Genomic DNA, 12,604 nt, shown 5'->3' with positions numbered 1-12,604 from the left:
TTGGTTATATATTATACATGTTTACTTATTTCCAGTTTTGTATACCTATTAAACTTTATGCAAGTTATTTGTTATTTTATATTAGGCATAGCCTGCCCTATAGCATGGTGTATTTTTATTTGTTTTGTTAATAAAAGTTTTATATATAGGCTAAAGTGAGTTTGACGTTGTTGCATTCAAGCAATTGACCTGCCGCTAATTCAAAAGTGAAAGTAAAATGAGCACGGTGCTTATAAGCTATTTAAAAGCGAAGGAAAAGAGGGAACGCCCCGCCCCCACGGTGATACCGGTATTACCGGTGTTGTCACATGTCGATTATCCGGTGGGAGAATTTCCTCACCGTCACAACCCTAGAATGTTTCTGTGCTGTAACTCTGAGTACTCAGTCAGTAGCAGTCATGTATCATTTGCTGTGGACAGCACAGGTCTGAAAACATGCTATACACTCGTCTCAGGCCTCCGTCTGACACCAGAGAGAATCTCTGTAGTATACTGGATCCCAGCGGAAGCTCACAGATTTGCTTTTAGAGTATGCTTATGCTAAAATCCATGTCAGCATTTAGATTTATAAAGCGGTCGTTGATTTAAGAAAAGTGTTTAGTGCTACATCAGGGTCGAAGCAGGTGGACACAATTTCTCTTATGGCAGAGAGTCGAAGGACTGCAGGTATTTGGAAGTCTTAAGCGATTCTTGCTCCTTAGCATTCTCAAGTGAAGGATTTGGATGTTGACTGGTGCTCCGTTATATGCTGAACACATTAATTGGGAGTGCTTGCAAGCGGAGATCTGAAACCATTTAGCTGTGCACAAAAATCATTTCAAAATCATTTGTGATTTATAGATTTCACATGCGGAAAAGAGGCATTTGCGGTTTTTTCTTAGTGCTGTCAAACGATTAATCGCATCCAAAATAAAAGTTTTTGTTCACATAATGTGTATATATATATATATATACACACACACACACACACATTATAAATAGTAGGCTACACTCACATAGGTTATGTAAACAAACTTTTATTTTGGATGCGATTAATAGCGATTTGACAGCACTATTTTTCTTTGTTAGTTTCTCTAAATCACACTTGAAAAATGTTCTTGGATCAAACGTATGGTTGTTTGTACACAATATTTTAGGTGATGTCTCGGTACACCCCCTGTCCACTCGTTAGCACTGAAACAAAAGCGCAGTTGAACCGTTCTGCTGAATGAATCTGTGTTTTTGAGTGAATTGGTGGTTGAGTGAATGATTCAATGACTAACTCATTAAGAAATCTTCTGGTGGTTTCAGTATTTTTTGAAACATTACTCTTAGCATTATGTAGTTGTAATTGCACTAAGCAGCAATAATGCACCTAAAAACACTTCAAAAGCAGTTTTTGCACCGCCTCGGTCTGTAATACAAAGATGGGCATTGTTGATACTGATTTGATTAGTAGCAGCCTATAGTGTCTTAGTATTTTAAATAAATTTGATTAAATATAACAATGAGTACGTATACATGGACAACAATCTTAAAATTTTAACACGATTAAGATGATACTCTGATTAAGAATCTACCATGTAAACAGAGATTTTTAATTACCTTAATCCAACTAACGTCATACTTGAAGTAAAAACAAATCGAATTAACACATGTGGAGTATTCTTATTTTAGTCGCATTATTGAAGTACAGGACAGACATGTGCACACCTTAATCACACTATTACCGTCGTGTAAACACGGCAGTGGTCAACCGTTTCACGGCAAACAGATAAGCATGGCTTCAACAGCTCTGTCGTCTGTTTGCACAGCATGACAAATAATTAACTGCACTTGAAGCTTTCAGTAAATTAAAAGCGAAACACCCAAAACTGTGTATGGCATCATAACGAAGATGAACTATGTTTATACGTGACATTCTGGAGGGGACGTCGGATGGCGGGGATGTAATGGCGTGCCATTGATCGAGCTATGTACTATAACACGTAAAACGGGAACATGAAAGTAATATTCTAAAAGCCACTCATGTAAATACCTTAATCATAATATTGTCTTATTCAGAATAAGGTAAATAATTCGATTACTGATGTCCATGTAAACATAGTCAATTTCACTTAAAACATGATGCATACCTAAAATAAGGTTAGACTTGCACAATTAATGGATAAATTAATTTGTTACTGATGTAAATATGACATTGAAAATATGTGCCATTAAAAAAAAACTCTTACTGGTCAACCTCTATTTATTAAAAATTCTATTTGCTGACGAAAGTGGCCTGGAAAACAAATGTCTAGCAGAAGCAAGGTTTCTGTGTTGTTGTGAATGTGAGGTCATGTGACACAAAACCATCAGAAGTGTTTGTGATTGATCGAAGCGACACCTTGTAGATTTTTGAAAGGACTCTGAGAGACAGCCGAGTGAGTGGTCATGGGGGGCTTTATCAGTCAGTGTGCGTCTTTTGTTTGAGTCTCACGTCTAGATCAATAACTTAGCTGCGTGTTGTTATTTCTAGAATGTGTGTAGAGCTGATTAGGCTTGCCGCGATTGACGGTGATACCGGTTTTGTCACACGTTGATTAACCGGTGGGAAAATTTCCTCACCGTCACAACCCTAGAGCTGATCAGGTTGTATGTTTTTGGACTGCAGACCCCGAGGCGGCGGCGGCGGCGGTGGCCCAGGCGGACCCCGAAAGCAGAAGGAGCTTCCCACAGAGCCGCCCTACACGGCGTACGTCGGCAACCTGCCCTTCAACACAGTGCAAGGAGACATAGATGCCATCTTCAAAGACCTCAGCATCAGGAGCGTTCGACTAGTGCGAGACAAAGAGACCGACAAGTTCAAAGGTGGGTTGATCTCCGCGTGATTACGGAGGAATATTGTTTGCTTGTTATTCATACTGGGTTTTCGCCTAACTTTGTGCTGTGGACATGAATCAAACCTCAAAATGTGTGGCTAGTTTATCTTTCTGTTGCTCAACGGGTAGAACGTGGCTCCAGCAATACCAAGGTCATGGGTTTGAAACCACATGCTGTTAGATGGAACTTGAATTAGTGCCCTGAAAATCAATGTGAATCAACGCATCTACTAAATGATCAAATTGTTTGTTTTTTGTTTGTTTTCGTTCTCCAGGTTTCTGTTATGTAGAGTTTGACGACTTGGAAGCTCTAAAAGAGGCTTTGACATATGATGGCGCTGTAAGTCACCTAATTACACTTTATTTTAGTATTTTTGTTTTGTTTTAATGGATGGGGTTATGTGCTGTCATTTTGATTAGGAATAGACCCACTTTTTTGTTTATATAGCTGGTAAAAGGGAAAAAATCATAAAGCAGAATACATGTACGATAGATAATGGGGCTGCACGATATATCGCTTCAGCATTGATATCGCGATGTGCGCATCCGTGATAGCCACATCGCAGGAAGTGCGACGTTTAGTATACTGATTATTATTTATACTGATCGTTTTCTTTGCTCACACACAGACACCGTGTCTACACGGGAACATCTACAGTGCGTCTACACTGGACGCGAGCCAAAGCGACAGTTACAAATCATTTCAACTTTGTGTCAGTATGCCATAAACGAGGCATCAGTTGACTGTTGGGGATTTGTCGTGTTGCGTCGCATCCAGTGTGTAGTCAGACAGCATCATTAGAGGTCGACCGATTAATCGGACGATTTTTGGCATTTTTTAATTAATCGGCATCGGCCGATTGTGCTGCAAATTAGGCCGATTTATAGGCAAGCGCATCTGCGGGCAGCTAAGCATTGTTGCGGAACGCCGGAGAATCTCTCTGGCTGCGTGAGAGATGGACCAACTCACACTCTGCAGCCGCTTCTTGTTCACACACAGCTTCAGCTAATGATGGCAGGGCAAAACAGACCGTTTCGAAAGCGTAATTACGTTTTACCCTACTAGAATTGATGCTGGAAAGTTATCCTATTCATAAGTGCAAGTCATTTGCATGTGAAAGTAGAAACGCATGCAATTCAGACGAAACTTCTGGGCTGATTATAACGCGAGAAGGTGCTTAAGTTTTGAGCCATGTATTATTACAATGAATTAGACTACTACTATTACTATCTTGTACCCTGCAATAATCATTTACTCAAACTCACTTTTATGAGATGAAGGAAAAAAAAGAAAATCGGGCAAAATATCGGCCAAAAAAATCGGCATCATATATTGGCCATCGGCTGCCCTGATTTCTAAATATCGGCATCGGCCAGTGAAAAACCCATATCGGTCGACCTCTAAGCATCATATAATGGGTTCTATAGTATTTTGTCGTGTCCGGTGTAGACACGGTGAGAGCCACGCATATGCACGTGAACACCGAATTCAGTTCACAACTGTGTCAATGCATGTCTCCAAGTATTCTTGTAAATGCAGTTGCTTATGGTTTAGGTGAAGGCAAACAATTTAGAAAGAAAATGGATGTGTAACAGTATATTGGTTCACAGCAGTTGAATGTTCCCAAGGCTTTCTGTGCCATGAATGTTAATCAAACAACAAAAAACCAAGAGAAAGATCACTTTTGTAGCTTTAACACCGATTTGTTAGATTTAATTTATACAGTGAAGACTATGCAGTGTTATTTTACATTTGATTATTCAATTTCTGTACCTGAATACTGTTAGACTTACCTGAAAAATATAAAGCACCGTTTATTTCACTTGTATCTATTTCTATAATGTATATCTGTGCTTGTAATTTGTTTATTTTCTATGCTGATTTACTCGCCTACAAAATCACCCCAATCATTGATTATTTTTATTCCAAATAGAGCAATTCAAGAGATCTGGTGATTGTTTTTTTTGTTTTTTTTTATCGCAGAAAAACAAAATATCGCAATGTGAGGTTTTTTTTTTGTTTTTTTCCAATATCGTGCAGCCCTAATAAATAAGCTTGACAGCTGTTTAAAACTTGCACATTAGATCAAAAGTTTGGGGTCCTTAAGATTTTTTTAAAAGAAATTATTAATACTTTATGCAGCAAGGATGCATTAAATTGATTAGAAGTGACAGTAAAGATTAAATTGTTGCCAATATTTCCAGAACTTTCTATTCATCAAAGAATCAAAACAACAGTTCCACAAAAATAATGACATTAATGATGTTTCTTGAGAACCAAGTCCGCACATTGGATGTTTTCTGAAGGATCACATTTTTAAACATTACAATAGAGAGGCTATTTTAAATTATATTTCCCACTAGTATTGTTTTTACTGTATTTTGAATTAAATCAAATGTAGCCTAGGTGAGCATAAGGGGCTGTGTTCAAAAAATCTTACCAACCACAAACTTTTGAATGCTAGTGTACTGTTAGGTATGTTGTGTGTTAAGTATAAAGTTCTTCCGCAGCTGCTAGGGGACCGATCTTTGAGGGTGGATATCGCAGAGGGCCGAAGGCAAGAACGTGGCGCCGGAGGCTTCGGCTTCCGGAAAGACGACAGAGGTACTGTGTGTGCGCCAATATTTCAAAATATTACTGTCGTGCATTAGCGCAATCTTTTTATCTTGTACTTCTATTAGTGCCGTTTTCTCTTTCTTACTGTTGATGTATTGCTTGTGTGTTTCCTTTCAAATAGTGTGGTCTTTACATTCTCCGAGATGAGCAATGCTAGGGATGGACGGTCCTGTTGTATTTAAATTATAATTGTCAACCAAGTAGAGATTCTGTTACACTGTGTGTATCAGGTTTTCTAGAGAAAAATCTTTAATTATTAAAAAAAAAAAAAAAAAATGAGTAAAACAAGATATATGGTCATGTAGATATCATTTAAAGTTTTTGGCATGAGGTTTTTTAACATTACTGGAAGTATTTACTTGCATTTTATAGATGGCAAATTAAGAATGTATTCAGTTACAGGCTCAGTTACACAACTCGAGTTTTATTTTATTTTTTTATTCAATAAAAAGGCAAATTTGATCTTCAGGTGAAAAAGACAGACTTTTCTCTGATGCTAATCATTTAGTCCACTTTAACCTGCCCCGGCCACAGTTGACTGCTATTAGACATTATTATCTTTTATTTTAGAGAAAATGCGATGATGTAATACATTTGTAAAACATTTAATTTACTGAATTACCCCAAAAATTGCTATACCATATGCTTAATACAAACCGTTTTTGTTGAAATTCTTTGTGATGTGCCATAACCAGGGTTTTGGTCGTACTGCCAACACTTAAGCAATGCTTGATATTAGCTTGAGCTCACTTTGTGTCTTCTGTCTCTTATTCTGAACTGTCTCGGGTTGGTTATATTGCATATAGCTACACATATTTAATTCACTGCTCGTACAAGCATTTCTTAAAGGGATAGTTCACCCAAAAAAATGTTAAATTCTGCAATTTACTCACACACAAGTTGTTCCAAGTATGCGAGTAATCAAAACGGTTTCTGGTCTCCATTGCGTCCTTCAAAAAAAAAAAAAGTTATGTTCAGCAGAAGAAAGAAACTCGTACAGGTTTGGAGCAACTCGAGGGTGAGTATATGATGATGCAAATGTCTTTTTTGGGTGAACTATCCCTTTAAGCCGCCGGGCTTCTCACAGTCATTGTTCATGTACATGATTCATCTTTAGATATTTTTTTCATCCCTCAATAGAAAACCCTTTCTAGCTCCTCTAACAAACAGAGTGCTTTCCTATAGGCTAAACCTCCCTGTCCAGCTGGTGTCTTCCTGTTAGCGCTGTTGGCAGATGATCTGATTGGTTCAGTTGCACTGTTCTGTGGGTGGGCCTCTCTTTCACCCTGAACTCAGCTTTGAATTGTTGCCCCTATTAAACAGCCCCCTGTCCCTTTCAGGCCGTGGTGGCTCCCGTGGGGCCAGAGGAGGGGGACATGAATCCAGAGATGACTACGACCAGTCTGGAGGAGGTGTGGCGTGTGAACTGGGCAAGAACTCTAACCCTTGTGGAGTTAGCACTAGATAATCGGCTCTAGATAGTCATTTTAGCAAGAATCTGATATAGCACACACCTGTGGTATGATATGGCCACAGACAGTTCAGATGTGTTCCTCATTTTGTAAAAATTATCAGAAGACATGTTTAACAATACATTTACTGGATGAATGCCTAGTAAGCAATAGGACATGAAGAAAATGAAAGTTTTTTTTTTTAGGACAAGATTTTCATTATTGAATGCTTTTTTTTTTTTTTGAGGGGGGTGTTACAAAAAAAAATATATTTTTAATAATTATTATTATTAGTGTTGTTAATAATAACACATAATATTTTTATATAAATTATGAATTTATTTTAATTTAAAATTATTACATTTTTGTAAAATAATTTATTATTATTATTGTGATCTTTTCATTGCAAGTATGCACTGTAAAGTTATAATGGAGTAATGGAAATCATTGTCATCACAATATTAATTTATAATAATAATGTTAATAATAAAAAATGTGCATACATTCAAAACGACACAGTCCCATGATGTGTACATAACATATTAAATAGAATATTTTTCATATAAGCAAATTATTTGTCAAACGTATCAGTGAAAAAAATCATAATGGACTGTAATAGGCTTTTTTTCAATATGCAAATTAAGCTGCTTATTTTTATTTGATTTTGGGGTCAAATAATTGATGCTACTTGGCTGTTTTTGTGACATTCACCCTATTATGGTAAATGTTTTTCTCACCCACTTTTACAAACTGAGGAAGAAGTCAAAATAGTGTTTGAAACCTGTTGAAAACAACCCAGAATATTCCATTAAACGAGTCACAGGACTTTTTCATAAACAAATTTTTGAACGTCGATCTCTCAGGGACTCCATCTCATTGCCATCAGTCATGTTGTCAGTGGAGTCTCCCTGCTGGTCTGCAGTCAGATTTCCTCCCAGATTGAAGTTGCCAATAGATACTGATCTGGGATCAGACTTCATATTTCTTAAAGGGGTCATATGATGTTGCTAAAAATAACATTATTTTGTGTATTTGGTGTAATGAAATGTGTTTATGCGGTTTAAGGTTAAAAAAAACACATTATTTTCCACATACTGTACATTATTGTTTCTCCTCTATGCTCCGCCTTTCTGAAATGCGTCGATTTTTACAAAGCTCATCGTTCTGAAAAGCGAGGTGTGCTCTGATTGGCCAGCTATCCAGTGCGTTGTGATTGTCCGAATACCTCAAGCGTGAGACGGAAATGTTACGCCCCTCACCATACTGTGATGATGCCCTGTCAGGCCGGAGCGATGATTCAAAAACATTAAAACCCATCTCAAGCGCGGGCTTGAGAATGGCGCGGCCAGCGATTTCGACGGAGCGTCCGGAAGGATATGTGACGACCCCAGGCTGGACTCCGCTTGACTCGACTACGGTGAAAGCCGATCCGGCGATCCACAGCGTGAAGTTGTAGTATTTCCTCAGCAACCAGCACTGATCAGCTCTAGGCATGAAGAAGCAGATATCGTCCTCTTTTGGAAGAACAAAGTAGTTTCGCTTTTACAACAAAACACACAGCGTCTTCACGCCATGGCGGTGGAAACAACAAAACTACAGCGAGAATAAAAGTTACGCCGCCTGCCTTTGCGTGAACATTTGGGCGGCGTTATGCAAATCTTCCCACATAGTGATGTAGACGTGGGGGCGTTTTTAGGTAGGTGTGGCTGACTCTTTTATAAAGAATATCTCTTTGGATTTGAGACTTTAGTCTTTGCAACTTTACAGATCTTCTTTATGCACCAAGAGCTTGTAACACTCCAAAGAGAAAGGAAAACTTGAAATAGCATCATATGACCCCTTTAAACACTGATGTTTTGCCTAGAGCCAATCCTGGATCAGTATTTTGGTGCAACTTTGCAGTGGAGTGGGAGAATGACGGACGAGTTACTCACACGCTTCCTCTCTTCACAGGATTTAGAGATGAGGACTTTGTGGGTGGGAGGAGTCGAGGAGGCGGTCGCCCTGGCGACAGAAGGGGGGGCGGAGGAGGCATGGGACGCTTCAGAGATGGACCTCCTCGCGGAGGCCAGGCAGACTTCAGAGAACCCTCTGACGGTGTCACATTTATTTATTCATTCTGAAAAAACTTCCCTCTATATATCTGCTTTAAAGTCAACGTGAAATCATAATGGGCCGTATTTGCTCTCAGTGCATGCTCCTGCTCAAACCTCTACAGTGCAAGCAAATCATTTACATAAGTGAAAACGTTTCAATATAAGTGACTAAATGTCTAATGTTAGCCAATGTTTACTAAACTGGTAGATTTCACTTGCTAGTGTTTGATTTACGTATGATGCAAATTTCAACATTAGATTAGTACGCACCATCGATTTTTGTAACGGCACGTGCTTTGTACTTGCAGGTCGCAATGTGCATTGAATATGTTTTGCACGAATCAGTTGTTCCACAAGGTGGCAGCTCTGGCCCGGGCCGATGTTTTACAGTAGAAAACCAAACTAAAGAGACTGAACAACAACAGATGGCTGTGCTGATGAGTGTCTGTGAGAGGGTTATGAGAGCTGCAACTTTAGATTAAAAATATATATTTTTTGTTTATAACGTCTAAAAAAAAGTAGGACAGATGCTGGACAAAGATCAAGATATCTAGAGGTCATGTGTCAATGGCCTGTACTACATGTTTGTTTGTCACCTGCACTTAAACACTCTGATTGGGCACAAGTTTCACTCGGTTGTTACGGAGTCTTACATAACTTTCAAAATGAGTTCATTCTTGATATAGTCTTTAAGAGCAAGCAGAAGCCACTGTCGGTAGTGGGCAGAACTAATGTGCAAACTTCGATCTCATTGGCTAATGCTCACCTTTTTCAATCCATGTTTTGATTTCAGCAAATCAATTAGAGCGAACTCAGATAATGTAGTTTGTTTTATTTTTTTAAGTTGTGCTTTTAAATCATGTCACATGTGAATGTATCTTTGTAAAAAGCTGCCATATATACAAAACATTTATTAGCCAATTGCAATTCTGTTGCCAAGGTGTGCGTAGAGGGTTGGTTTTGTGGATGTGGACAATTCGTTATTTCAGAGGGGAAAAAATCTTTGAAATGTTTTAGCAAAATGCTCTGACTTTCAGCTGTACACCAAGGCAAACCAATTTGTTAATATCAACAATTTGGCTTATGGTAACTAGGTCAGTATCATATCAGTTATCTGTTAGTGTAATTATTAACCGGAACTTTAATATGGCTGCATCCGTAATGTTAACCTGTAGCCAAATTACGTTGTGTACAGTTTTGGGTATAATGCAACTGAAATGTTTTATTATTTGAATTGATATATTATAATTTCATGCCAAATAATCAATGCAAAGAAATGGATTCAGTCAGAGGCTCAAATAAATATGGCCTGATTCCTGAGACAAAATTTCCATCCTTATTCATTATTCATTCTCTCACTCAGATTTGTCACCATTGTTATTGAAGGGTGCACTCACACACATAATAATAATAATAATAAATATTTATTATTATTATTATTATTGGATCTATTCAATTCCCAATTGATTTGCCCAACTTTTTGATATTTTGACTAAAATTTCAGAAGTAAAATGGGTTGCACATACCATTTCGCGTTGACTTTAAATGATGTTTTTGACACTTGCATAAATTATACCAATCACACCTAATGTCTCTTTCTCATTTTCCACAGAGGAAAGAGCGCAGAGACCAAAGCTACAGCTGAAGCCGCGTACAGTGGCAGCTCCCCTTAACCAAGTGGCCAACCCCAACTCTGCCATCTTTGGGGGTGCCAAACCCAGGGAGGAGGTAATTCCCAAAGACAAACACTAAGAGACTGCAGCCTCCCTCGGCGCTCCAGAAGGAAGGGAGGGAGGGAGGAGGAGAGAAAGAATGGGAGGGATATACGGGGAGGGAAGGGCGAGATCCGGGGACGACAAACGACGACGGAAAAACGTATCATGCCAACGGGAATGCGATAAGACCTCTGTCGTCATTCCTACCTGTTAGAGATGAAAGGAGTCCCTACGAATTCAGATCGCGCGCGACTAAATTTATTCAACGGGGGGGGTAAAAACACAAGACCACGCCCACTTCGATCGATCGTCATGACACCTGCACACACCAACGAGCAGCTCGTGAATGCATGGCAGAACTGTTTAACAATGGTTTTATGTCCACCTTTGCTTCCCTGTAATTAGTGCCTGCTCTGTACTGTAGTTTTCGTCAGGGGAAAGTTCTTTCACATCCTTGGTGAGATCCGAAAGGTGTTTTTGTTTTCGAGCTGCTCTCTTAAATGGAATGGAACTGATTTTAAATGTTTTCTGGCTCGTTTTATAGCCGTAGACTAAACCACACACGTCAAGCCCTTTGATCGTGCGAAAAATGACGACGCTGATTTGGTTTGTGCGCTTTTCTCGCGGGGGAGCTAGCTAACGTTTCCACAGTTGACATTCGTAACGGCGTTCGCGAAAAGCAGTATTAGGTTTATGGGATTGAACGACCGCTGTTTTGCATTTTGTTCTTGGGATTTTTGACGGAATGCACCTATGAAGGTTTTTCTCTTTGGCGTGCTTTTCTCGCGATTTCACGTACGCAGACCTTCGAACGCACACTGGATTGTAAATTGAGGTTTACACGCAGTCAGCGTTCGGTTTCGGAGCCGTGCGTCTTAGTAGATCTACACGGCGCATGTTGAATTGATTCTAATATTGCAGAATGTCATGTGCAAAATTCACCGTCTCCTACAATGGACCCTGTGTAACCATCTTGTTCTTGTTTTATGTTTCCGTTCTCTAAAGAATTAGTATCTGTGTCAGTGTGGCTGCATTATTCCGGAAGGCTTTTCTGGATTCTACTGGCTTTGATCACCATAAAATCTTTCAAAGACTTCAGTGACACGCAGGCAGGGGCACGAGGTGCTGGTCTCCTCTCGAATCCAAACGAGCCCTCATCCGATTGGCTTAAAAAAGGACGTGGAGGTGGGGGCTCTAGAAAGGGGCGGGGCTCAGTCTTAACTCCGCCTCTGCCTGTCCACGCTGGCTCCTCCCACACGCCTCAAAGAACCCAAACTTGGAGGACAAGCATCTCCAGGTTGATTGCGTTTAAGGACTTCGACATCTCTTTCCCTTCCCAAAGTACCTTTTGTGTTTTTGAATTTGTAGACACGCGGACGTAATTGCCGCCGTGTCCTTTTTATATTTTGCTCTTTACATTTCTTTGCTGTATTTGAGGATTAAAAGGTTGAGCTTGATTCTTAATTAAACCATTTCAAAGTGAAGAGCTTTTTGAGTTCTTGTTGCCTCGTCTTTACGAAAGATTTTCCCAACCTGACCAAATCCTGGCTCATCCAGAGCTTTCGGGAACAATGTGCCACGTGTTTCATTCATTTAGAAGAGTATGCATGATAGGTTTGGTTGGTGACGCAAGGGTCTACAGCGACATCCACAGCTTGACGGCAATGTATTTCTTTCCAGACCAGAAAATCTAGTAGAAGCTAAGAACCATAACACCATCAGTACTGCCTTTCCATATGAAGCTAATTGAACAAAAATGAACTGCTCGCACATTTCCAGACGCCAGGCGCTGCTGTAGTTTCATCGAGTGTAGAGTCCTCATGGGAAATCCATGTTCAACATTTTTTTTTTTGTTACTGTATAATAGAGGTCGGCTGTTTTTATT

The 12,604-nt window shown here is 39.4% G+C and overlaps 1 protein-coding gene across 3 annotated transcripts in view; it reads left to right on the top strand.

Annotated features, from left to right (window-relative positions):
- Window positions 1-12,208, top strand: part of eif4h (eukaryotic translation initiation factor 4h) — a 16,236-nt gene extending 4,028 nt beyond the window's left edge. The window contains exons 2-8 of one of the 3 annotated variants that reach the window (XM_016245721.1): window positions 2,633-2,829; window positions 3,116-3,180; window positions 5,352-5,445; window positions 6,798-6,887; window positions 8,862-9,005; window positions 10,617-10,732; window positions 11,725-12,208. In XM_016245721.1, coding sequence (XP_016101207.1) covers window positions 2,633-2,829; window positions 3,116-3,180; window positions 5,352-5,445; window positions 6,798-6,887; window positions 8,862-9,005; window positions 10,617-10,732; window positions 11,725-11,730 — 712 coding nt within the window. In that variant the 3' untranslated portion in view covers window positions 11,731-12,208. The remainder of the gene's footprint in view (window positions 1-2,632; window positions 2,830-3,115; window positions 3,181-5,351; window positions 5,446-6,797; window positions 6,888-8,861; window positions 9,006-10,616; window positions 10,733-11,724) is intronic. The other 2 variants (XM_016245722.1, XM_016245723.1) reach the window with 2 other exon arrangements.
- The last annotated feature ends 396 nt before the right edge of the window (window positions 12,209-12,604 follow it).

Source organism: Sinocyclocheilus grahami, unplaced genomic scaffold, assembly GCF_001515645.1.
Source record: "Sinocyclocheilus grahami isolate Dianchi unplaced genomic scaffold, SAMN03320097.WGS_v1.1 scaffold765.1, whole genome shotgun sequence".
Lineage (NCBI taxonomy): Eukaryota > Metazoa > Chordata > Actinopteri > Cypriniformes > Cyprinidae > Sinocyclocheilus > Sinocyclocheilus grahami.
The sequence above is the reverse complement of the archived record's forward strand: the minus strand, read 5'-3'. Positions and strand labels throughout refer to the sequence as shown.